Below are 25867 nucleotides of genomic sequence, written 5' to 3' on the forward strand. Positions count from 1 at the left end.
CGCGGTTAGGCAGCTTCAGAATGGCAAAGCGCCTGGGCCAGACGGATTCCAGGTTGAGTTCTATAAAGAATTTATAGGGGAACTAGCTGGGCCACTCATAAATATGTAAAACTATTCACACAGTCAGGGCTGCCTCCCGCCTTTGCTGAGAGAAGCAAATATTTCTCTCATTCTTAAGAAGGGAAAGGCCCCAGAAGATTGCTCTTCATATAGACCCATATCCTCGTTGAATGTGGATTTTAAAATTCTCTCAAAAATGTTAGCATTAAGACTGGAGGGGGTTATACCATTTATTATAAAAGAGGACCAGACGGGGTTTATAAAGGCTCGCAGGTCAGCTAATAACATTAGACGGGTCTTAAATATGATACAAACCTGCCAGCAGGAAGCGATACCGGGTTTAGTTGTCTCCCTAGATGCAGAGAAGCCATTTGACCGGGTAGATTGGCCACGCTGGAACGGTTGGGTGTCGGAGATGTCTTTACTAAATGGTTTTCAGTATTATATAATGATCCCAAAGCAGCGGTGATCACCAACGGTTTAAGTTCAGATAGCTTTAGCGTTGGAAAAGGCTGTTGCCAGGGATGTCCTCTCTCACCATTATTATTTATGCTAGTGATTGAACCACTAGAGGAAGCTATACGAACTGACCCTAATATAACGGCTCCGAGGGTTGGATCGGGCAAGCACAAAATTACTCTGTATGCAGATGATGTCCTCCTTTTCTTAAGTGATCCTTTGACATCCGTGCCATGCTTAATTCAAGTGGTCAATCTGTTCGGTATGTTTTCAGGTTACAAAATCAATTTTATGAAATCGGAGGCCATGCTGTTGGGAGGCCTTCCCAGTATATCTAACTTACCGGATGGATCTTGTTTTTCCTTTCGGTGGTCACTAGAAGGTTTTCTGTACTTAGGTATTTTTTATCACTCCAGTATTTGGTCAGCTATATAAAGCCAATTACGTACACTTATTAGAGAAAATAGGGCAGGACCTTCAACGCTAGGGAGCTCTCCTATTACCCTGACTAGGCAGAGTAGCCTTAGTTAAGATGAATATGCTATCTCATCTTCTATATCTTATGAGAATGCTCCCTTGTTGCTGCCAAGACAGGCATTGCATAACCTTTACGGCTGGCTCAGCTCCTTTTTTTGGAATCACAGATGGCCCCTTATCAAATTAGAAAAGCTGCAGCTCCCACAAGTAAGGGGAGGACTGGACTTTCCAGATTTCAGTAGGTACCAATTGAGCTCCCTATTATCTTATGTAGCTAATTGGGTCTCTTGTAACCCACAATCAATCTGGTTAGATATTGAGACCTCCCAAGCAAAATGTCCCCTCATCAGTCTATTATTTATGGACAAGATGAGAGTTATTACGGACTATCATAAAAACCCTATTGTACTAAATACAATCAAAGCCTGGAGGATAATGCAACAAGATGAGAGTAACTTGCAAAAACCACCCTCCTTCTACCCCTATAGTGGGAACATTGGGATTCCAGCCAGGGCTGACTGATGCTACATTCAAAACTTGGGGGAGTCCAGAGGTATCTCCTGTTAGGGAGATCTGTTCGATGGGGAGGTCATGATGTCCTTTGAGCAATTGCGCCAGAAGTTTGAACTGCCTAACAAGGACCTCTTTCGGTATTTTCAAATACAAGACTTTATACAATAGAAGACCACACTGATTGTCAATCCTTATAAATCGAATAGGGAAAGGAGAGTGCTTTGGCTGATGGGGCTGCCCTTGGTCAGTACTTTTTATCACTCATCATACAATAAGGTTTTGAAGGACATGGAACGGTTATATAAAACCTGGAATCAAAAATTAGGGTTGGAAATCTCTTTAGAAATGTGGGAGAACATCTGGGAAAATGCCAGGAAGATTTCTATCTGTAACAGAACTCAAGTTACTCAATTAGAGATACTTCACAGGGCTCACATGGCACCTGGACGACTTGCAAAGTTCAGGGCAGGAGCATCCCCAATGTGTCCTCAATGCAAAATCGAAGTTGGCACTCTCACGCATTGTCTACGAACATGCCATAAGATCCGTAGGTATTGGAATAGAGTAGCGAGTGTCTTGACAGAGATTTTGGGTCCGGAGATTGGATCGGATCCAACGTCCCTACTTTTGGGCTCTCCAAATTTTCCCTCTCTGGATATATACGGGAGGAAATTATTTACTATCTTTTCCTTTTGTGCGAGGAAAAATATTTTAATGGATTGGGTATACGAAGGTCCCCCAGGACTTTCAAACTGGCGCAAGATAGCCATGGAATATATCCCCCTTAACTTCCTTACGAATATGGTGGACCAAAAAACAGAATTATTTTATAAAACATGGCAGCCCTTTTTGAACTACATCGACACAGATATTTCGGCCATACTGTCCAGGCTTTTGCTTAGCTGTGGTAATGATTCTGGCTGGTTCAGGGGTCCCTGGGAGGAAGAATCCCATATAAATACAGGTTCTATTATGACTTGACATAAATCTATTTTGAGCATGTATCTAGTTATTTAATTACTTAGTTGTTAGTAATCTATGATATCCTATTTTATGTTTGGGTTGTTTGTAGAATAGATTAGTAGTTAGTTTTTTAAAAATATAATTTTATATTTATGTTGTTATTATATTGTAAAGTGGAATACACTAGTTTGTATTATTTTTGTAATTTTGTAAAAAATCTCAAAAATTTTCTTTTCTAATAAAAATATCTATTAAAAAAAGGCACCTGGATGGGTACATGAATAGGAAGGGTTTAGAGGCATATAGGCCAGGTGCTGGCAGGTGGAACTATATTGGGTTGGGATATCTGGTCGGCATGGACAAATTGGACCACAGGGTGTGTTTCCGTGCTGTACATCTCTATGACTCTATGATAAGCCTTCCGTAAAAATTAAAGTTTTTAACTGGAGTGAGGCAAATTTTAATGGTATGAGACAAGAACTTTCAGAAGTTGATTGGAGTAGACTGTTTACAGGTAAAAGGATGTCTGAAAAGTGGGATGCTTTCAAGAGAGTGATGATGAGAGTTCAGAGGCATTATGCTCCTATTAGAGTGAAAGGTAAGGCTGGTAAGATTAAGGAACAATGAATGAATAAAGATATTGAAGTTCTAGTCAACAAAAAAAGAGAATCTTACTTTAGATATCGATAACTTGGTTCAATTGAATCTCTTAATAATATAAAGAGTGTAGTGGCATTTAAGAAAGAAATCAGGAAGGCAAAGAAGGGATATGAAATAGCATTGGCAGATAAGGTTAAGGATAATCCAAAAGATTCTACAAACATTAAGAGCAAGAGGGTAACTAGAGAGAGGGTAGGACCCCTTAGAGATCAAAGAATTGTGTTGAACCACAGGAGATGGGAGAGATACTAAATGAATATTTTGCATCAGTTTTTACTGTGGAGGAACTAGAGACTGGAAAATGCAGAGAACTAAATTTTGATGTTTTGAAAATCAGCTCACATTACAGAAGAGGAAGAGAAAATTCAGGAGGTCTTAGAGAATATAAAGGTGGATAAATCTCCAGGACCTGATCTAATGTATCTCAGAATGTTGTGGATAGTAAGGGAAGAAATTGCAAGATGCCTTGAAGAAATATTTGCATCATCTATAACTATGTGTGAGGTTCCTGATGACTGGAGGGTGGCTAATGTTGTAACTTTATTTAAGAAAGTTTGTAACTAGAAATCGGGGAACTATAGACCTGTGAGTCTAACTTTGGTTGTGGGCAAATTGTTGGGGGTGATTTATAAAAAAATAGGATTTATGGATATTTAGAGAGGCAAATATTGATAGCATAGTTTTGTGCAAGTAAATTAATGTCTCATAAACTTGATTGAGTTTTTGATGAAGTTATCAAAAAGACTGATGAGAGCAGAGCAGTAGACATTATTTACCTGGACTTTAGTAAAGCCTTCAACAAGGTTCTGCATGGTTGACCAATTGGTAATATTATGTCATATGGGATTCAGGGTGAGCTTGCCAACTGGATACATAATTGGCTTAACGACAGGACATGGAGAGTGGTGGTGAAGGGTTGCTTTTCGGACTGGAGGCTTGTCACCGGTGGTGTTTAACAGAGATTGGTTCTGGGTCCTCTTTTGATTGTCATTTAGCAAAATTATTTGAATGAGAATATAGAAGGCATGGTTATTAAGTTTGTGGACGACACGAAAATTAATGGCATGTTAGACAGTGGTCGGACTTGATTGGGTTGGGATATCTGGTCGGCAGGGACGGGTTGGACCGAATAGTCTGTTTCCATGCTGTACATCTCTATGACTCTATGACTCTAAATGGGTCAATTACCTAAAAAATGGCAGATGGAGTCCAGTCTTGATAAATGCGAGGTGTCGCATTTTGGTACCACAGGCATGGGTCGGGCTTGTACAATTAATAGTAAGGCCTTGAGTAGTGTTGTAGAATAGAGTACCTCGGGGTTCAGGTACATAATTCTTTGAAGTTTGTGTCACATATAGACAGGGTGGCTAAAAAAGTGTTTGGCAGGCCTGCCTCATTGCTCAGTCCTTTGAGTAAAGGAGTTGGAAAGTCATGTTGAGGTTGTACAGGACAATGGCAATGCCTCTTCTGGAATAGTGTTGACTTCTGATCGCCCAGTTTTAGAGTCATAGAGTCATAGAGATGTACAGCATGGAAACAGACTCATCGGTCGTACCCATCCATGCCGACCAGATATCCCAACCCAATCTAGTCCCACCTGCCACCACCCAGCCCATATCCCTCCAAACCCTTCCTATTCATATACCCATCCAAATGCCTCTTAAATGTTGCAATTATACCAGCCTCCACCACTTCCTCTGGCAGCTCATTCTATACACGTACCATCCTCTGTGAAAAGGTTGCCCCTTAGGTCTCTTTTATATCTTTCCTCTCTCACCCTGAACCTATGCCCTCTAGTTCTGGACTCTCTGGCCCCAGGGAAAAGGCTTTGTCTATTTATCCTATCCATGCCCCTCATAATTTTGTAAACCTCTATAAGGTCACCCCTCAACCTCCAATGCCCCAGGGAAAACAGCCCCAGCCTGTTCAGCCTCTCCCTATAGCTGAAATCCTCCAACCCTGGCAACATCCTTGTAACTCTTTTCTGAACCCTTTCAAGTTTCACAACATCTTTCCGATAGGAAGGAGACCAGAATTGCACACAATATTCCAACAGTGGCCTAACCAATGTCCTGTACAGCGACAACATGACCTCCCAACTCCTGTACTCAATACTCTGACCAATAAAGGAAAGCATACCAAACACCTTCTTCACTATCCTATTTACCTGCGACTCCACTTTCAAGGAGCTATGAACCTGCACTCTAAGGTCTCTTTGTTCAGCAACACTCCCTAGGACCTGATGTTCGCAGGTAAAGGGACGGCTGGAAAATGGGAAGCCTTCAGAAATGAGATAACAAGAATCCAGAGAAAGTATATTCCTGTCAGGGTGAAAGGAAAGGCTGGTAGGTATTGAGAATGCTGCATGACTAAAGAAATTGAGGGTTTGGTTAAGAAAAAGAAGGAAGCATATGTTAGGTATAGACAGGATAAATCAAGTGAATCCTTAGAAGAGTATAAAGGCAGTAGGAGTACACTTAAGAGGGATATCAGGAGGGCAAAAAGGGGACATGAGATTCCAAAGGGTTTTTACAAATACATTAAGGACAAAAGGGTAACTAGGGAGAGAATAGGGCTCCTCAAAGATCAGCAAGGCGGCCTTTGTGTGGAGCCGCAGAAAATGGGGGAGATACTAAACGGGTATTTTGCACCAGTATTTACTGTGGAAAAGGATATGGAAGATATAAAATGTAGGGAAATAGATGGTGACACCTTGCAAAATGTCCATATTACAGAGAAGGAAGTGCTGGATGTCTTGAAATGCATAAAGGTGGATAAATCCCCAGGACCTGATCAGGTGTACCCTAGAACTCTGTGGGAAAGAAGGGAAGTGATTGCTGGGCCTCTTGCTGAGATATTTGTATCATCAATAGTCACAGGTGAGGTGCCAGAAGACTGGAGATTGGCTAACGTGGTGCCACTATTTAAGAAGGGTGGTAAGGACAACCCAGGGAACTATAGACCGGTGAGCTTGACGTCGGTGGTAGGCAAGTTGTTGGAGGGAATCCTGAGGGACAGGATGTATATGTATTTGGAAAGGCAAGGACTGATTAGGGATGGTCAACGTGGCTTTGTGCGTGGGAAATCGTGTCTCACAAACTTGAGTTTTTTGAAGAAGTAACAAGAGGATTGATGAAGGCAGATCTATATGGACTTCAGTAAGGCGTTTGACAAGGTTCCCTATGGGAGACTGGTTAGCAAGGTTAGATTTCATGGAATAAAGGGAGAACTAGTCATTTGATACAGAACTGGCTCAAAGGTAGAAGACAGAGGGTGCTGGTGGAGAGTTATTTTTCAGACTGGAGGCCTGTGACCATAGGAAGGATACTATTTAACTGGCGAGGGTTCAGAAGAGATTTACCAGGATGATGCTGGGTAATGGAAGGTTTGAATTATAAAGAAAGGCTGAATAGGCTGGGATCTTTTCGCTGGAGAGTAGGAGGTTGAGAGGCAACCTTGTATAAGTTTATGAAATAATTCGAGCATAGAGGGAGTTAATGGTAGTTGATTTTTTTTTAACCTAGGATGGGGGATTTCAAGACTGGGGGCATGTTTTTAAGGTGAGAGAAAAGAGATTTTAAAAAAGACATGAGGGGCAAATCTTTTATGTTCTTTATGACTCGTTCCACCTTTCTTTGATTAATCTTATCAACATATTCTTCTATTCCTTTCTCCTGCTGAACTTGTATAGCATTTGTGCTATTTATCATAACCTGTCACTGTGGTCAAGTCCCACTTTTTAACTATTCCTAGTTATTTAGTGAATATACTTATGGCCCCTTATTTTAGTCTTCCCCACAATAGGAGACATCTTCCCTTGTTTGTCTATGGAACTCTTTCACAATTGTAAAAAAAATTCTTGCCAGTTCATTCTTCAACCTATTTTCTTGAGGAAAAAAAGACTTCACTCTTTTTCCAATGGTTAAAACCTCTCTGTTCTGGTATCAATACATTCAAATTCTTCCCCAAGTAAGTGGGACCTCAAAGGGAGTGGGAGCATCAGAAAATTCATGAGGAAGCTGAACAGATTTTCTGTGAAAGATTAAGAAGTGTAAAAGGGGACTCGGCAAGATGGCGGCGATTCTGTAGGACTGCTGTGGACAGCTCTGCCTAACAGCCTAGGCATACTGGTGTTTTTTGCCATCCCTGGCCAACTTCTGTGGTGGAAATATTAGTTTAAAACCTTACAGATCACATATTTGTTAATATTTGGGAGGGGGAAGGATGCCAAAGGGAAAAGGAGCAAGCAAACAGCAGCAGGGAGGACACTCCCCTGCAGCACCTACACCACCAGAGAGTACAGCAACAGCAGCCTCTCCTGAACCCCCCCGGGACCTGACAGACAAACAGGAATTGGCTGCGGCGATGGAGATTTTTACCTTGAACGTTGCGGCTGTGATTGAAGAAATCCGTGAGGAGATTAGTGCCCAGGTGCCACCTATTGCATCCATACAGCAGAAGCAGGAGCAGGAGATTCAGGGCCTCGGGGAGAGGCTGGAGGAGGTGGAAGGTCGAACTAAGGCCTCGGAAGCTGCAATGGAGTCCTCATCCAGTCGGATCCAGGTGCTGGAGCGAGAGGTGCAGGCCTTGCGAAACCATATCAACAACCTTGAAAATCAAGGTCGGAGGATAAATCTCCAAATTGTTGGGCTCCCTTAAGGTGAGGAAGGTGAGCAGCCAGTCAGTTTCTTTGAAAACTGGCTGCCTAAGTTTTTGGACCTTGGGCGTATTGCGTTACAGTGCGCTGGCCAGGGCTGGTGCAGCATCCCCACCTGGTCCTAGTGCACTTCCACTCATATAAGGACAAGCAAAAAGTCATAGAAGCTTCCAGATCCCTGGGAAAAGAACCTCAGGCGCTGCTGTACCAGGGGTCAAAAATCATGCTTTTCCAGGATTTTTAAGCAGCTGTAATCCAAAAGAGGAAGTCCTTCGATGAAGTTAAAAAGAGGCTGAGGAACCTGGGCATCCAGTACTCCATGAGATACTCTGCAGTACTTTGTTTCAGCCACGAGGACTCACTTTATACATTTGATTCTGCGGATAAGTCTAAAAACTTTGTGGACTCTTTAAAATAGAAGGATTAGCCTGAAGAATATGGTTAATGTTTGTTCTCTTTTCTATTTTTCCCCATGTTTTCCCTTCCTTATTTTTATTCATTTCTTTCTCCCTAATAATTTCCTTTTTGGAAAGGGGGAAAAGACTTTGATAAGTTGATTCTTTTTTTTAATAACTGGATTTTCTGATGGGAAATTTTGTGGATGTTCTTTGTTGTTTCTTTCCCTTTTTTTTGTTTGTTCTGCTTCTCTTTTAGCCACAAGTCGGGGTGTCATGAAGCCAGGGATGGGTGGAGTGCTCATCCTGACTTTGTCTTTTGATTTAAGGATCATCTTTTTTTTTTCTGGCCTAAAGCTGGGGCACAGTCCAGGTTTGAAGGAGCTGTGAAGGAAGGGATGGGTAGAGTGAGTGCCCTCTACGGGCAGGGGGAAGAGTCTTCCATTTAAGGTTCGATAGTTGGTTTTCTTTTGGTAGTAATAGTTATGATAGAGTAGTTTTTGTATATATAGTTTTTTGATTCTATGAGTCTTTATTTACTTATGCTCGGTGCTTTGTAATCAGGGTTCTCCGTCTGAGGGGTTCAAGGGTGTCTGAAAGGGGATATGGCTAAGTGTCTTGTTAAATGGTGCACCTGGAACATTAAGGAAAGTCTTTCACCTATTAAAAGGAAAAAAGTGCTTTCTAGCCTTAAGAGGGAAAGGGTTGATATCGCTTTGTTGCAGGAAACCCATTTTGATGATGGGGAACACCTGAAATTACAACAGGAGGGATATGACCGGGTATTCTTTTCATCCTTTACTACTAAAAGTAGAGGAGTGGCTGTACTTATCCAGAAAAATCTTCCGTTCACATTATTAGAACAGGTGAAAGATGAGCAGGGACGGTTTGTGATACTTAAAGCCCTGATACATGGGGAGGAATATGGCATTTTAAACATTTACAGTCCTCCGGCGCATCCCCTCAAATTTTTGATTAGTGCTTTCTCTAAGTTGAGTGCTTTTGGAACACGGCACATTATTATAGGGGGGGGATTTTAATTGTCTTTTGGATCCGACAGTGGACCGGGTGCCTTGTGGGCCCCTATTTCTTCACAGGCCAAGCAGGTGGTTGACTTATGCGAGGAGTTGGGGCTGGTGGACATTTGGAGATGTCTTCACCCTACTGGCAGGGACTTCACCTTTTTTGCAAACCCACATAAATGTCACATGAGAATTGACCTCTTTCTGGCTCCCTTGGCCCTTCTGGATTCGATTATTGGTTGTAAAATTGGGAATATAGCTATCTCTGATCATGCGGCAGTATATTTGGAGCTTAAGGCCAAGAGTGAGGGGCTAGGTTTACAGCACTGGCATTTGGACCCCTTTCTCCTTAAGGATTCCAAATTGTGGAATACTTTTTGAAAGAGTTTCAGGAATTCTTGACTATCAAGTCAGGCATGGCTAGTAGTCTGTCCATGCTATGGGAGACTGCTAAGGCCTTTGCTAGGGGATTAGCTATTTCCTATTCGGCTAGCTGGAAACGACAGAAGGAGGAACAGCAGCGTCTACTTGAGACGCGGTGAAAGCCGCCAAGGCGGCACATTTTGCGCGGTCTTCAGTGACTAAGCTACAGCGGATCATGGTCCTCCGAGTTGCCTTGAATTCAATACTGACACAAAACGCAAAGAAAGAACTTGCTTTTGCTAGACAGAGGCTGTTCGAATATGGGGATAGGCCAGGTAAGTATTTAGCGTACCTGACTAGGAAAAAGCGTGCCCCCCAATCCATTACTGCAATCAGAGACAGCGCCGGGGTCCTTACATACAATGCTAAAAAGATTAATGAGGCTTTCGGAGCTTTTGCTCTGAATTGTATTGGTCTGAAGGTTGCAAAAACAGGAGGCTAAAATGGAGACCTTTTTTAAGAACCTGGACCTCCCAGGGGTAACCTTGGAACAGGCCTCTCTCCTTAATGCCCCCTTGATAGTTCAGGAAATACAGGAAGCAGCTAGGCAACTTCAGAGTGGGAAAGCGCCTGGCCCTGATGATCTCCTGGGTAAGTTTTATAAGGAGATTATAGGGATTCTGTCAAGGTCGATGTTGGAGATGTACAGTCACTCCTATATGCATGAACGTCTACCACCATCCTTGAGAGAAGCTAATATTTTCTTAATTCTTAAGAAGGGGAAGGTTCCTGAGGATTGTGCCTCATACAGGCCCATCTCTCTATTAAATTCAGATTTAAAGATTCTGTCCAAGATCCTGGCGCTGAGATTGGAAAGGGTGTTGCCCCATATTGTTAAAGAGGACCACACAGGCTTTATCAGGGGCCATAGGTCCTCTAATAATATTAGGAGGTTGCTGAATGTGGTCCAAGTTTGTCAGCAACAATCGATTCAGGGGTTGGTGATTTCCTTAGATGCAGAGACAGCCTTTGACCGGGTGGAATGGCCATATCTTTTTTGTGTCTTAGAACAGTTTGGGTTGGGTGGAGTCTTTGCTAGGTGGGTGGAGGTTTTATATCGCAACCCTCTGGCCACGGTCATCACCAACGGGGTGAAGTCTGGGAATTTTAGGATTGGTAGGGGTAGTTGGCAAGGCTGCCCCCTCTCACCGTTGTTGTTTACTTTGCTGATAGAGCTGCTGGCAGAGATTATTCGTCAGAATATCCACATAACCGCTCCGGAAGTGGGATCGAGGGCACACAAGACTACACTGTATGCGGATGATGTCCTTCTGTTTTTATCGAACCTGATCACCTCCGTACCCTATTTGATACAATGTATCAATTCATTTGGGGTTATTTCAGGATATAAGATTAACTTTGCAAAGGCTATGGCTTTGGGAAACCTTAAGGATGTGCCAGAAGTTGAAGATGGTTCTAAGTTCCCTTTTAACTGGTCACGGGCAGGGTTCTAGGCATTTTTATTACCCCCAAGTTTGATCTGTTATTTCGGACTAACTTTGCTCATTTGCTTGACAATATTAGGCGAGATCTCCAGAGATGGGAGGCTGTTCCAATTTCATGGCTGGGCCGAATATCTCTCATTAAGATGAATGTTCTTCCTCGTTTGCTTTATCCCATGCGTATGCTCCCTATAATGTTTCCCAGGTCAACGCTGCGGAAGCTTATGGGGTGGTTTGGTTCCTTTGTCTGGCATTGTGGGCGACCCCTCATCAAACTTACTAAATTGCAGTTGCCTCAAGGAGGGGGAGGAGTTGATTTCCCAGACATCAAAACGTATCAATTGAGTTCCCTGCTGTCCTTTGTCTGTGATTGAGTAGGTAACGAACCAAACTCAATATGGCTGGATATTGAGGTCGCCCAAGCAAAGTGCCCTCTTATTAATCTGCTGTTCATGGATAAGATGAGGACAGTTATGGACCACTGCCGGAACCCCACTGTCATTAGTCAAGGCTTGGAGGGCGATGCGTCAGAGTGTTTATCCAAGACTTCGCCACTTACGCCTATAGTTGATATGCCAGGGTTCTGACCAGGGATGATGGACTCATGGTTCAAACTATGGGCAGCAAGAGGAGTTTCTAGTTTGGGAGACTTGTTTGAGGGGGAGGTTATGATGTCTTTTGAGCAATGAGCCACAAATACGGGTTGCCCAGCAGAGATCTTTTCTGTTTTTTTCAGGTTAGGGATTTCATCCAGAAGAAGACAACGCTTCTCACTAAGCCCTATAAGCCCAATACAGACAGGATGTTGCTACGTTCCCAAGCACCCTGTCGGTTAGTGCCCTCTATTGCCTGCTGAACGGCAGGGCCTGGCAGGATATTAACCGGTTATGTGAGGTCTGGGAGCAAGAGCTGGGAGTGGAGATCTCTTCTGAAACATGGGAGAACATATGGGAGAATACTTGAAAGATCTCAATCTGTAATAGGACATGCGCTACGCAGTTAAAAGTTCTGCACAGGGCTCATCTGGCACCAAACCATCTGGCGAAGTTTAAAAAAGGGGCATCTTTAGTGTGCCCCAAATATAAAATAAGTGTAGGTACTCTTACCCATTGCTTCTGGACATGCCACAGGCCCCGTGTTTATTGGAGCACTGTGGCGGGAGAGATAGGGAGGGTATTGAGGACAGAGGTTAAAGTAAACCCGATATCTCTCCTCTTAGGTCTACCGACTTAACCGTCTTTAGACGGGCATGGGAAGAAACTATTTAATATTCTTGCACACTGTGCACGGAAGAATACTCTGAAGAATTGGGTGTCTGAGAACCCGCCAGGCTTGCTGGGATGGCAGAAATTAATTATGGAGCACATTCCCTTGGACTTTTTCACAAACATGATGCACCACACAACAGAAAATTTTTATAAGACATGGCAGCCCTACTTGAGTTATTTGGATATAGATTTATCAGTTATCTTAACTCGGGTGTTTGTTTAACCAGGATGATTAGATTTGTCAAGCCCTGGCCCTGGAGGGGGTCTCCCGAGTTAATACGAGTATATATATAATGCTCCCGTTCCTTTGTTTGGGAGCCTTGTGCCGAGCATCGCTGTTCTGTATTTTTGTGTGTTTTTTTTGTTTTATTTTGCTTTTTTTTTGGTGTTGCTTTGCACAGTGTAAGGGTTTGCTTTGTATTATAGAGTAGATTAGTAGTTAGTCGATAGTAGTTGTATTGTAATTTGTGTTTTTTTTCTTTTTTTTTATACTGATATTTGTGATTGATTTTTTTTTCAATAATTTTATATGTTTGTAAAGTTAAAAAAAATTGCTAATAAATATATTTACAAAAAAAAAGAAGTGTAAAAGAGAGAGACCGTATCATGGCAGGTGGGATTTTCCTATCATCCTCCTGTGTCTTGCTGACCGGTTCCAGTCCAATAGGTTTATGTGGCTGTCTATTTCACTATTGAAAACCTGCACCTCATTGAACAAAAAGATAAACAAATACTGAGCAGCATAAAGTTATGGTACTTCATAGCACAGAAATATGAAACACAGCCAATAGTGGCAGAGATTTGAATGAGCACAGGGAAGCAATCAGAAGCACATGACAAATAATTTATGTAAATTCACTTTCAATACACAGCAAGTGAACAACACTGACAAAGTAATGGAATCATGCATATTATAGGAAGCAATAAACACAACACAAACATGTGGCTCTGCATTCCTGTACAATAAATGTATAAAAGGAAAAACTGAAAACATTGCAGCAGGTGTACTTGGGAAAATACTTAAGTCTGTGATCCAGGATCCAAATCCAATCTCAGATCAGGACAGTCCCATGTTTTCTATCTCAGAAGCTGACAGATGTTCCGTTTATTTGGAGCACTTAACATCAGTGTTGATGGTGTGTAGTATAAGAGAAGGGAATACCATGGCCGGTGGACACCACAGGGGCTAGAGGGCAATATCGCTCAATTACATCAATTTTTAATTTGAATCAGTAAATTTCCTTTCAGGTTTTTATCTTGAGTCACAGTACTCTTTTAAGGAGCTATCTAGTTTAACTTAGTTAGCGGGTTTTTAAAAAATGTGTAAGAAGGGACTAAGTTCAAGATTCAGGGAGAATTGGCTCGTTCTTGGCTACGGCAGGAAGCAGGCACTGGGAGGCAGGAAGTTCTCCAAGTTGGACACTGCCTGACAAAGTGTCTCTTGAGGAGTCCCTTGTGTCTGTCTCCAATCTTGGTTGGACTCAGCAAAGTGTGGGATGCTATCACCTGCTCTCGCAGCCATTAATGGTTGTTGGTGCAGGGACACTGAAAGTAGATCCAATTATCATGAGATTTCCGTGTAATGAGGAGCTTCTTCCTCCAATCCTGTTGATATCTGTCAGAGAGGAAAGTCATACTTTGTCTGCACTTACTGGGTTTCATACCATATCTTGCTCTCTCAATCATTATAGTGATCTCTGGGACTGATCTGTTCTATATATCTTGTTTTAATAAGGGAACTCCAGGGGCTTACATTCCCATTGTTCCTAATGTAGCAAAATGTTGGCATGAGAATCAAGTGGAGTCCTGACTGTTTACTGTTGAAATTAGTGAATATATCATCCAACAATCAGACTTATAATTAAATAGCTCTGAGCCAAATCTGATATTAAGTGTGAAGGCAGGTACTTGAGCAATAATTGCTCCGTGATTAATTACGGCATTATATGAAATTAAGTACCTGCATCACTTCATCTGATCCTTTTTCTTTTCATGACAAGTTCTCTTTAAGCTGCACACCAGTCCATCAACTGCCCCACATTGGTTATAAGTGTTACTCTCTAACTGTAACTGGTTGCTGCAGCACTGCCTACCCATCTGAGGCCACCTGAGCCCTATCCAATTCTGTAACTTCCTCCATATAAACAAGTCTCCCTAGCTCGGTACCACACAATTTTGATTTCTCGTCCATCCTTAATTTTAATCATCCCACCATTGACACCTGCCTTCACCTGCTGATGCATAAACTCAGAAACTCCATCCCTAAATCTCTCTGCTTCTCTCTCTTCTTGAAGTTGCTCTTTTGAACTTCTCATATGTTCTAACTTTTCCTTCCACGCCTCTGTGCAAAGTTTTGTTGCTAATTTCTCCTGAAGTCCATTGAGATGTTTTACTGTTAAAGATTCTACCAACATTTTGAGGTTATCATTGATCAGAAACTGAACTGGACCTGATATATAAATGCTATGGATGCAAGAACAGTGCAAAGGATATGAATTCTGCAGCTAGTAACTCACTGTATGTCTTCCAATACCTGTCCATCATCTACAAGGTACAAATCAGCAGTTTCAATAATCTCCTTTAGCCTGAAAGAGTGCAGTTCCAACAACACTCAAAACTTGGCACCATCCAAAACAAAGCAGCTCCTTGATTGGCACCACATTCTGTACTTTTAAAGTTCACTCTATTCACCTGTGAATCTCAACAACAGCAGAGCGTACCTGTGAGAAGATTCACTACAGTCACTCCAAAACAGCATCTTCCAAACACACTGTCTTTACCACCTAGAATTACACGACCAGCAGATGAAACACCATCACCTGCAACTTCCTCTCCAGACTGCATGTCACCCTGACTTGGTAACATATCGCCGTTCCCTCACTGTCACTTGGTCAAAATCGTAAAACTCTCTTCCTAAAAGAATTGTAGTTAAAAATCACACAACACCAGGTTTTCGTCCAACAGGTTTAATTGGAAGCACACTAGCTTTCGGAGCGACGCTCCTTCATCAGGTGATAGCGGCGGTCCGAAAGCTAGTGTGCTTCCAATTAAACCTGTTGGACGATAACCTGGTGTTGTGTGATTTTTAACTTTGTACACCCCAGTCCAACACCGGCATCTCCAAATCATAACAGCATCGTAGGTTACCCTACACCCCAAGAACTGCAACTGTTCAAGATGGCAGCTCAGCGCCACCTCTCCAAAGGAATTGAAGATGGGAAATTAATGCTAGCCTAGACAGCGATGCCCCATCCCATGAACGAAAACAGTGAAGTTGTAGTTGTGCCCCACCCCCACCCCATCAGATCATTTATAATAAACACCTAGGGTATGATTCTTGCCTCTGTGTAAAATCAGGCTGTATGTTTTCAGATCTCCCGCCCAATGCTTGCCTGAATCCTAACACGACTTTTGATTTGACCCTTTCACAGGCGGGAGATTGAATAGGAAATTAAGCCAGAATTTCAGCACCTCGTGAGGCGGCGCTCCGGAAGTAGCGAGGGAGAACCTGTAAGTATGGCCTGGGAAGTTTCGAGGGTTTAGGTTTTGCAGCTGAATGGAAGGAGTATAGGACGGGCATATACAGTAATAAGTCTGACTGTGGATCTAAAATTTATCTCAATCATTGTATTCAACACCATTCCGAAAGAGCAGATTGTGATATCAACCCGGAAAGTTTGGGATTACCCTTCAATTTTGTTTTTGTTTGTTCTTGAGATGTGAAGCAATGTAAGAACTTAGAATGCAACCAGCTTCAGCCTGTCGTTATTTCAAACAGCAGCGCCCGGCTTTTATTGACACAGCTTCCTGTTATTTTACACCGACATCGCTATCTAACGGGATTTTGTCTCATTTCGTGTTGTTCTTATCACACTTCCCTGTGCTGTCTGTTTTCAGGAGCCCCCTCCCCGTGGGTGTGTGCCTAGTTGCTTTTTTGCATACTTCTGTTTTTCAGTTCCGCCAACTTGCTGGTGACAAAGTTCCACTTGAAGCCGGGGTCGCTGGACGCCTCCAGGTTGGTGTATGCCCCGGGACTGGCGTTTTTCTCGGTCCCTCCGCCTCCCTCTTCAGTGAGTGCGGGGCCTGCAGCCGCCTCGGCCTCGCCTTCTCCTGCGCCGTCGCTGACCTTGTTGGCCTCGGAGGTTTGGTTCCATTTGGTGGCGAAGGCGTCCCAGAACCCGGTTAGCTTCTTCTCGGGCTCTTTCGGCGCCGGCTCTGAAAGGACACTGGAGATGAAAGAGAAAAGCACAGAGTAATTAAGCGGCCCGGACCCTCCTGAAGCCTCGCTTGGTGAAATACTAATGGCCTTACCACGGGCTTCAGCATGTTATCTATTTAAAAAACATTTATTTGTTTCTTGAAAACATTTTGGAGATTGGAAATCCGACGAAATTACATCAGGGGAACGCAAGAAGGTGCTGTTCTCCAATTTGAAGGGCTTCACTCTTCGATGGATCATATTGAGATTCATTCTAATGTTTTAAAAATTAACATTTTAAATTTTCATTAAAATCAAATTTCCATCAAACTCTTGCGCACGGCTGGTTATTTTCGGAAAATCTTTACCTCATCGTTTAAATTATGTATTTGTTAATGAGTTTTGAAGAGAAAGTAATCTTAGAAACGCGTACATTTGGAAATGACAGCCAATTAACTCGTGAGCAGTCCTAGTCCCCTGACCAGACTGGACCAACCTAGCCCTGTGCATCTAGATCAATCTGACTCAGTCCATTCTATCTCAGGCCAGGCAGCCAGTTTGCATATGAACCTTAGGGCGAAACTGAGGACTGCATATGCTGGAGATCAGAGTCGAGAGTGTGGTGCTGGAAAACCACAGCAGGTCAGGCAGCACCCGAGGAGCAGGAAAATCGACGTTTCGGGCAAAAGCCCTTCATCAAGAATGCATATGAACCTTAGTCCAGTGTTGAGGGATATCACAACTGAGACACTTGTGCCCTCAGCTAGTGATCTAGCCCACCCGAACAATACTCCAACTGACGTTAGCTATCAACAATGAATTGTGATGAGAGTTACTAAAGCCCCGTTTCGTTGTCTGAAAAGTAGAAAGTTCTCATTTAAGTGCACTGCGAATTGACATTGTCTGATGAGAAAGGGGGCTCACTGTGAATCAGGCTGTTCGACAGTTCTCGCACGTTAATTCTGATCAGGAGTGTAGAACAGTTACTCATCCGGTTCATGTATTTTAATATAAAATCTTGTTTGAAACTGAGATTTCATGTTTACTTAATTTGCCAGAGATAGGCCACAGGGAAATCTAAAACGTTGATTGCGACTGAAAATGAAAAGGATTACGCTGCATTCTCAGATCCTTGCCTCCTTTCTTGAAACAGGGTATGTGCGTCACTGTTCGGGCCAGCATCTATTACGCCACACAAATTGCCGCCTTGCACCACTGCGGTCTACGTGCTGTAGGTAGACCCACAATGCAGTTAGAAAGGAAAATCCAGGATTTTGACCCAGAGACACTGAAGGAACAGCAGTATATTTCCAAGACAAGATGGTAGGTAGTTTGGAGAGAAATCTGCAGGTGATGGTGTTCCCATGAATCTGGTGCCCTTGTGCTTCTAGGTAAAAGTGGTCTTGGGTTTGTTGTCTAAAGAGCCTTGGTAAACTTTTGCAGTGTATCTTGTAGATTGTATGCACTTCTGCAACTGATTGTTGGTGATAGTTGAGGGAGTAGATGTTTGTTGATGCAGTGTCAATCAAGTGGGCAGCTTTTCCTGGCTGGTGTCAAGCTTCTTGAATATTGTTGGAGCTGCTCATCCAGGCAAGTGAAGACTATTCTGTCAAACTCCTGATTTGTGCCTTGTAGGTGGTATTTGGGCTTTTGAGAGTCAGCAGGTGAGATTCTTGCAGCAGGATTCCTAGCCTCTGACCTGCTCTTGCAGGCACAGTACTTAAATAGTGCAGTTTAGTTTCTGGTCAGTTGTCACCCTCTGATGTTGATGATGGGGGGACTCAGTTTTGGTAATGCAGTTGAATGTCAAGGTGTGATGGTTAGATTCTCTCTTGTTGGAGATAGTCATTGTCTGGCACTTTTACTTTGCTAATGTTACTTGCCAATTGTCAACCAAAATCTGGATATTGTCCATGTCTTGTTGCATTTAGACATGGGATCACTTCATCATCTGAGGAGTTGTGAATGGTGTTTGAACATTGTGCGATCTTTTGTGAACATCCCCATTTTTGACAATATGATGAAGCAACTGAATATGGTTATACCTAGAAACTCTTTGAGGGATGTCCTGCAGCTGAGGTAACTGACCTCCCAAACCATAACCATGCTCTTTTTTGCCAGGTATGACTCAAACCAATGGAGAATTTCTCCCCGAATCCCACTGACTGTAGTTTTGCTAAAGTTCTTGATGCCACATTTGGTCAAATGTAGCCCTGAGGCCAAGGCCAGTCACCCTCACTTCACCCCTGGAATTCTTTTGACAATATTTGAATCAAAACTGTAATGAGGTCAGGAACTGCGTGGTTCTGTGGAACCCAAACTAATTGGCAAGTTATTGTTAAGAAAGTGCTGATTGAGAGGATTGTTGATGACACTTTCCATCATTTCACTAATTATCGAGAGTAGACTGATGGGGCTGTAACTGGTTAGGTTGGATTTGTTCTGCTTTTTTCGTATAGAACATGAGAGCAATTTTCCAGATTGTTGGGTAAATGCCAATGTTGTTGCTGTGCAGGAGCAATGACTGTATATAAATTATGAAGGGTTTTGCTAGAATGAGTAAGGTGAAACTTTCCACTAACAGGATAACCAGATAAACCAAATGTAAAATAATTATCAAAACAGCTCAGGGCAAATTAGATTTTTTTTGTGTAGTTCATTGTTATTATCTGGAAAAGGTGGTGGTAGTAGATTCAGTGACTACTTTCAAAAGGGGAGTGGATAAATAGTTGAAAAGGAGAAAAAAAATCATGACTATGGAGAAAAAGAGGATGGGATTAATTGGACAATCTTTCAATGGCACCAATGGTTGAAGCAACATCTGTACTGTGCTTCAGGACAAGATGTCCACTGTCACTTTTATGAGCAATTCCTGCCCAAACTTGTCATTCGTTTGTCCTTGAAATTGAGACTGGACAACGTGCCTAGAATCATTATTTAGGTTTTACAGCTCCTTCTATCCTTACCGAGTCAAGCTGGTGTGCAAGTAGGTGAAGGACTTACTCCATTGATATTGCCTGTGCTATTTTGAACCGTCACTGGCAAATTGGTGAAACTGGGTAGTGACTGACTAACCTTTAAAGCTGCTCTCCTGCTCAGGTTGTATAGGTGTTGGATATATGCTCACCTTCCACTCATTGCCTACATTCATGAATTTGTAGAATGTTACAGCGTAAACACTAAACATTCAGCCCATTGTTACTGCACCAATGGGTAATATAGACTGACAATGTCTAGGTACTATGGAATACAAATAACTGATAAAATATGGCGACTTTTAGTCAGAATTTTGACAGACATTCTAATGTGGTGTTGGATCTATGCAACGTACACATTATCAGACTTCCTCTTGGAAAACTAAAAGGATCTCTGTTGGTCTGACGGATTGTAAGAAAGGCATATGATACTATGGGAAGAACATCACTGGGAGAGGTAGGGTACATGATAATGAGTATCAGTGGGGGAGTCGGGGTAATTTTGAATTATCATCAATAGGAAAATGACAGAATATTGTGAACACATGCTGAGTGTACTGGAGGCATGAACTGTCAATGCACTAAATTACTGTTTTTGCTCCCTAACACTAGGTATTCCATTTTATACTTGTCTGGGGTAGACTGAATTAGCTTAAGATCTGTGGTGTTGTGAAGAAGGAATGTACTCACTGTTCGACTGGGGCTGTGTTCTCAGCTGGAAGTAACTTGTGTTCATCATCCTTGTTGAAGAGAGAGGACATGCATTTCCATCCTTTTGCACTGGCCCCTTGTACCTGCAAATGGACAAATATCATCATTGGTTCTGCTGTTTACTGTCCAACATTCTCTCTGGTAGTGAAAACAGGCAATTAACTGACCTGGTTGCAACCACCAGCACCTCCCCCACACCCCCTTCCCCTATTCCACTCCCCTCCATCAGCTCAAGACAGGATAAGAAATGGGTGATATTGCAGAACTTCAAGTAGGTGATTTTAGCAATTGAAAGGAGAGAAGATGGAAGCTTAGTTTAGTGTAAAATAGGATGGTGACTTTGTAAAGTCTAATTTGGCTTGAAATGGGGAGCATTAGAATTGTGTGGTTGGTTAACAATTTGTGGCAGGGGACACAGGTAATGGCATTAGATTCATAACATTTATTTGCTTTATCTAGAACTGGATATAAACAATGGGCCGAAGAAACAGAGAGACAGTGGAGGCATTGATAGAAGTGGTGGCAAGACAGAGACAACATGTGGAATTCAATATGGTTTCACATGATAACACCCAGGGACAGCACAAAGATGAAAAATAGGATAAAACAAAGAACTGCAGATGCTGAAAATCTGAAACAAAATAGAAATTTCTCTGGAAACTCAGCTGATCTGGCAGTGTCTGTAGAGAGAGAGATCAGAGTTAACACTAAGTCCAGTGACTCTTCTTCAGAACAGTCTGCTTTCACTTCACAGATGCTGCCAGATCAGCTGAGTTTCTCCAGCAATTTCTGTTGCTGATGAGGAATAGGAGGTCGTCAAGGTTGGATCCTTAGGGACTATTAGAAGTAACATTGTGGGAATGGGAAGAGATGTCATTCCCAGTTGATTCTCTGATGAGATAGGACTGGATTCAGACAGTAGGAGAAAGTGAGGATAGCAGATGCTGGAGATCAGAGTTGAGAGTGTGGTTCTGGAAAAGCATAGCAGGTCAGGTAGCATCCGAGGAGCAGGAGAATCAACATAGAGTCATAGAGATGTACATCATGAAAACAGACCCTTCGGTCCAACCTGTCCATGCCGACCAGATATCCCAACCCAATCTAGTCCCACCTGCCAGCACCCGGCCCATATCCCTCCAAACTCTTCCGATTCATATACCCATCCTAATGCCTCTTAAATGTTGCAATTGTACCAGCCTCCACCACTTCCTCTGGCAGCTCATTCCATACACGTACCATCCTCTGCGCGAAAAAGTTGCCCCTTAGGTCTCTTTTATATCTATCCCCTCTCACCCTAAACCTATGCCCTCTAGTTCTGGACTCCACCACCCCAGGGAAAAGACTTTGCCTATTTGCCCTATCAATGCCCCTCATAATTTTGTAAACCTCTATAAGGTCACCCCTCAGCCTTCTACGCTCCACGGAAAACAGCCCCAGCCTGTTCAGCCTCTCCCTGTAGCTCAAATTCTCCAACCCTGGCAATGTCCTTGTAAATCTTTTCTGAACCCTTTCAAGTTTCACCACATCTTTCCGGTAGGAAGGAGACCAGAATTGCTCACAATATTCCAACAGTGGCCTAACCAATGTCCTGTACAGCCACAACATGACCTCTCAACTCCTGTACTCAAATCTCTGACCAAAAAAGGAAAGCATACCAAACCCCTTCTTCACTATCCTATCTACCTGCGACTCCACTTTCAAGGAGCTACAAACCTGCACTCCAAGGTTTCTTTGTTCAGCAACACTCCATAGGACCTTACCATTAAGTGTATAAGTCCTGCTAAGACTTGCTTTCCCAAAATGCAGCACCTCGCATCTATCTGAATTAAACTCCATCTGCCATATTTCGGGCAAAAGCCCTTCATCAGGATTCCTGATGCAGGGCTTATGTTCAAAATATCGATTTGCCTGCTCCTTGGATTCTGCCTGACCTGCTGTGCTTTTCCAGCATCACACTCTCGAATGGAATCAGACAATAACAATCTCACCCAGCTGACAGGACAAACTTTGGAAGAGAATGGTCAACTGAATCAAAGGTTGCAGACAGACCATAAAAGATGAGATTGGTGGGTATAGTATAATCATGATCACCCAGGATATAATTTCTGCCCTAGTTTAACATCCCACCTCTCACATCCTCAATGGGAATTAATGGGAATACTCCACACTTGTTGGAGTCATACTTAGCACAAAAGAAGATGTTTATGGCTGTTGGAAGTCGATATTTTCAGTACTAAAACATCACTGCAGGAGTTCCTCAAGGTAGTTATGGGACAACGTAGAGGATGAAAACAAGTATCAAACGGATCTGTGTTTCTTCCCACAGTCGAATAGCAGCATCACCAAGTTTCATTCCCACAGTGAACATTAGATGATTGTAGAAACAGGTAGAGTCTGATTTGAATTTATATTTGAAATTTCTTTTATAAAAAAGGTGAGTCACTTGGGGGAAGAAATCTGCCAAAATATGGTTGAATATCTCTAGGTTTGAAAAGGGATGTAACTTATGATTATACTCTGCTTTTGTTATATTGAAATAGGACTCTGAGCCCCTCAACTCTAAAACTGAAACCAATTGTTGTTTAATATTTCAGTGAAATCTAATGGACTTTGGAAGGAGATTATATCCAATAAATTATGCAGTGCCTATCTCCTTTCTTCTATTGTAACTCGTATGTATCATGAGACAGCGATCAGTTACTGCATCTTTAAAAAGGCAATGATTAGTTGGTTGATGTAAAGGCCAATCACTCCCCACATAAAGCCATCCCATGACCTTCACACCTGTCTATCTAATAATTGGTCTCTCACATCTTTCACCACACCAAGATCCCTCACATCTGTGCCCACACTGAGTGTCTCAAACCTGTTCTCCACTGATGGCTCTTTACACCTGTACTCACATCGTGAGTCCAGACTACCTGCTCCCGTGCTGACAGCCCCTCATAGATGTGTCCACAGCAAGACTACTCACACATGTACCCACACTGTGAATCTCTCAAATCTGTTCCCAACTTTAGATGCACTTGTGCAACTCACCCAATAGTTCTATAATTAACTTGATTATTGCTAAGTTAGGAAGTAGCTTTTGATAGTTCTTGGTAATACTTGAAACCATTGGCCTTCGGAGATGTTTTGGTGATTTACTTTCAGACTTGCTATTTTAAATGACAATCTATAACTCATTTCCAACTTTTTGTTTTTCTCATTTTCTTTCTCTGACATTTCCTTTTGCCTGCCACTCTGAACCCAACCCTATGGATGCTGACTGGGACCAGAGAGTACAGGGGAGGGAGCATTACTGGGATCTCTGATGGTAGTTTGGTTGTGTGCACCAATGGAAGGAAAGTATTAATCAAAGCTCTACCCTCTCAAGGAAGCTTGGACAAGTCAACTGTCAGGTGTAAGTCTGCTTGATGTTCCTCCTTCGTAATCCAGAAAGATTCAGACCTATTCAAGGTCAGCATGGTGGCTCAGTGTTTAGTACTGCAGTGTCAGGGACCCAGGTTCAATTCAGTGACTATGCAGTTTGCACATTCTCTCCCTGTCTGTGTGGGTTTCTGCTGAGTGCTCCAGTTTCCTCCTGCAGCCCTAGGATGTGCAAGTTAGGTGGATTGGTCATGCTGAATTGCACACAGTGTCCAGGAATGTGCAGGCTAGGTGGATTAGCCATGGTAAATGTGGGTTAGCCATGGTTAATGTGGCATTACAGGGATAGGGTGGAGTCTATGTCTGGGTAGAATGCTCTTTGGAGAGTTGTTGCAGACTCAGTGAGTAGAATGGCCTCTTTCCGCATTGTAGGAATTCTATGATTCTATGAAATGAAATTTCCCAACTCTGTAATTGCTCTACCATATCCTTCCAGATATGTGTGGCTCTGGTTATAATGTGTGATCTGTTGACTCTGTGAACACATTAGGTAAGTTCCGATCATCCTCTAATGGAAGATAAATAGCCAATAAAGGGGAGGGTGCTTCTGGTTAACATTCCCTGATGCCTGATGACTTGCCTGATGCTGAGCTTCTCAGAACCATCACAGGAGGCACAATTGCAATTTCCTCAGCAATCCCAGTGTTCACCCAAGTGGCAACACCCAGAGTCTCCCAATCTGGTGAAATTAATGCAACTCGTATGGTAGGTGAGAAATAAATAATTTGTACCTTTTTTGCCAACTGTGAGACAGAACTGGAGCCTTCCTCTGTAGTCATATCAATCACGGTGTCATTGTTCTGAAAGAAATGTTTAGTTGTTAGTTGGCACATTAGACACCACAGACTTGCAGCACAAATTCAGCATTTCAATGGCTTTGTTAACACATTCAAAATATATGGCATAACACTTATATCCACATACATTTTTAAAATCGGTCGTTTAATCATGTATCATCAAACATTTAATCATTGACCCAATGTATCAAAGTCCAGCAAAACATTAATATCCTGAAGCGGAAGTGTAAACCCAGTCTATTCCCACGAAGTTCTTACAGAATCAACAGAAAATAATCAGAACGCTAAGTAGCACTGTATATTTCCCTCTCAGCATTTTCTGTTACCTTAAAGAAATCGTGAAGGTTCAGAAGTACATACCTGTTCTTTTACGTCTTCCTCTTCATCAGCTGTGAAACTTCTCAGTACTTTGCTTTTGTAAACTTTCCAGATTCCCTGGTTCATTATTCTGCTTATTTGATCTTTACATAAAAGGGAAAAAAAACTTGAATTCTGTTGTCAGGAGCCCATTAATGTGGGCATGCGTTGAGTCGACAGCTGAACTTAGTAACAAACAGTCCGGGTTCCAGGCATTGCAAGCTTAGCTGTGAAGATGCAGATAGTCACTATTTTGGAGTCAGCTTCCAGCTCCAAGATCCGATTCAAGGCAGATTGAGTGAGCTGTTTGACTCCGGCAGGTTACATTAAACTTTTACTGCCATGGAAATGCGCATGTGAGCCGAAACTGTCTCGAATACTCACAACATCTCTGGTCCAATCAGAGGCAGCCCAAGGTCATATTTCTTCTTAGCTGAGGTGTACAAGGAGAGCAAGACATTAGCTTCAAATCCCTCTCAAAGAATGGGAGCTGTCATATGCTGGAACTTTGTAGTTTTCCTACGTTTTCTGGTTATTGGACTTAAAGTTAAGATTGGTATAAAATGTATCATCTAAATCCCCTCCTTTGGAACACCAAAACAGATTTCAATACTTCATCTGACGCAGCAATCATTATTCTCTGCGCCTCACACTGAAACCGGTGTAAATAACGTTTGAACTTTTAGCATAAGCAATGTGGAGTCTTCGTTTGGATGAGACAGGACCAGGGTCTGTGGGGAGTGGGACTTGGGTGGGGAGAGGGGTTGCTCTTGCTGGAGGATTTCCCACCCAGCATCAGTAAGCAGTGCCATTGCTGTCACAGGCCACTGCCCACAGTGTCAATAGTAGGCGCCGCGACCTGTGATGGTAATCTGAAACTCCGTGTCACAGGGATTTCAAGCTTCGGAAATCTTGCTCTCCACAAACCTCTGCACCTTACCTCAGACACGTGACCCATGAGGGTGTTCAGTTTGACAGATTTCCCTGAAGTTCAGGGTCCTGCAGTAATTCGGAAAGGCTGCTAATTGCGGAATGAGGTCCAAAAATCCTACCCTGCACCT

General features: G+C 42.7%; 1 protein-coding gene across 1 annotated transcript; it reads right to left on the reverse strand.

Moving 5' to 3' along the window:
- Positions 1-16104: 16104 nt before the first annotated feature.
- On the reverse strand, positions 16105-25152 carry LOC122563418 (uncharacterized protein C1orf232). The gene is made up of 4 exons (XM_043717157.1): positions 24810-25152; positions 24384-24452; positions 20203-20306; positions 16105-16565 (listed from the first exon to the last, which is right to left on the reverse strand). Exons 1-4 carry the CDS (start codon positions 24891-24893, stop codon positions 16262-16264), a joined length of 561 nt encoding a protein of 186 aa, XP_043573092.1. The 5' UTR covers positions 24894-25152; the 3' UTR covers positions 16105-16261.
- Positions 25153-25867: the final 715 nt, after the last annotated feature.

The sequence above is a fragment of the Chiloscyllium plagiosum genome, chromosome 27, assembly GCF_004010195.1.
Source record: "Chiloscyllium plagiosum isolate BGI_BamShark_2017 chromosome 27, ASM401019v2, whole genome shotgun sequence".
Lineage (NCBI taxonomy): Eukaryota > Metazoa > Chordata > Chondrichthyes > Orectolobiformes > Hemiscylliidae > Chiloscyllium > Chiloscyllium plagiosum.

Bases quoted from the DNA above. Each gene is read 5' to 3' on its own strand.
- LOC122563418 (XM_043717157.1), bottom strand. From the start codon at position 24,893: ATGAACCAGGGAATCTGGAAAGTTTACAAAAGCAAAGTACTGAGAAGT. The intron at 20,307-24,383 runs GTACAAATTATT...GTCCATTTGCAG, and splicing joins TCTCACAGTTGGCAAAAAAG to GTACAAGGGGCCAGTGCAAA. The intron at 16,566-20,202 runs GTGAGTACATTC...TTTCATCTCCAG, and splicing joins AACACAGCCCCAGTCGAACA to TGTCCTTTCAGAGCCGGCGC.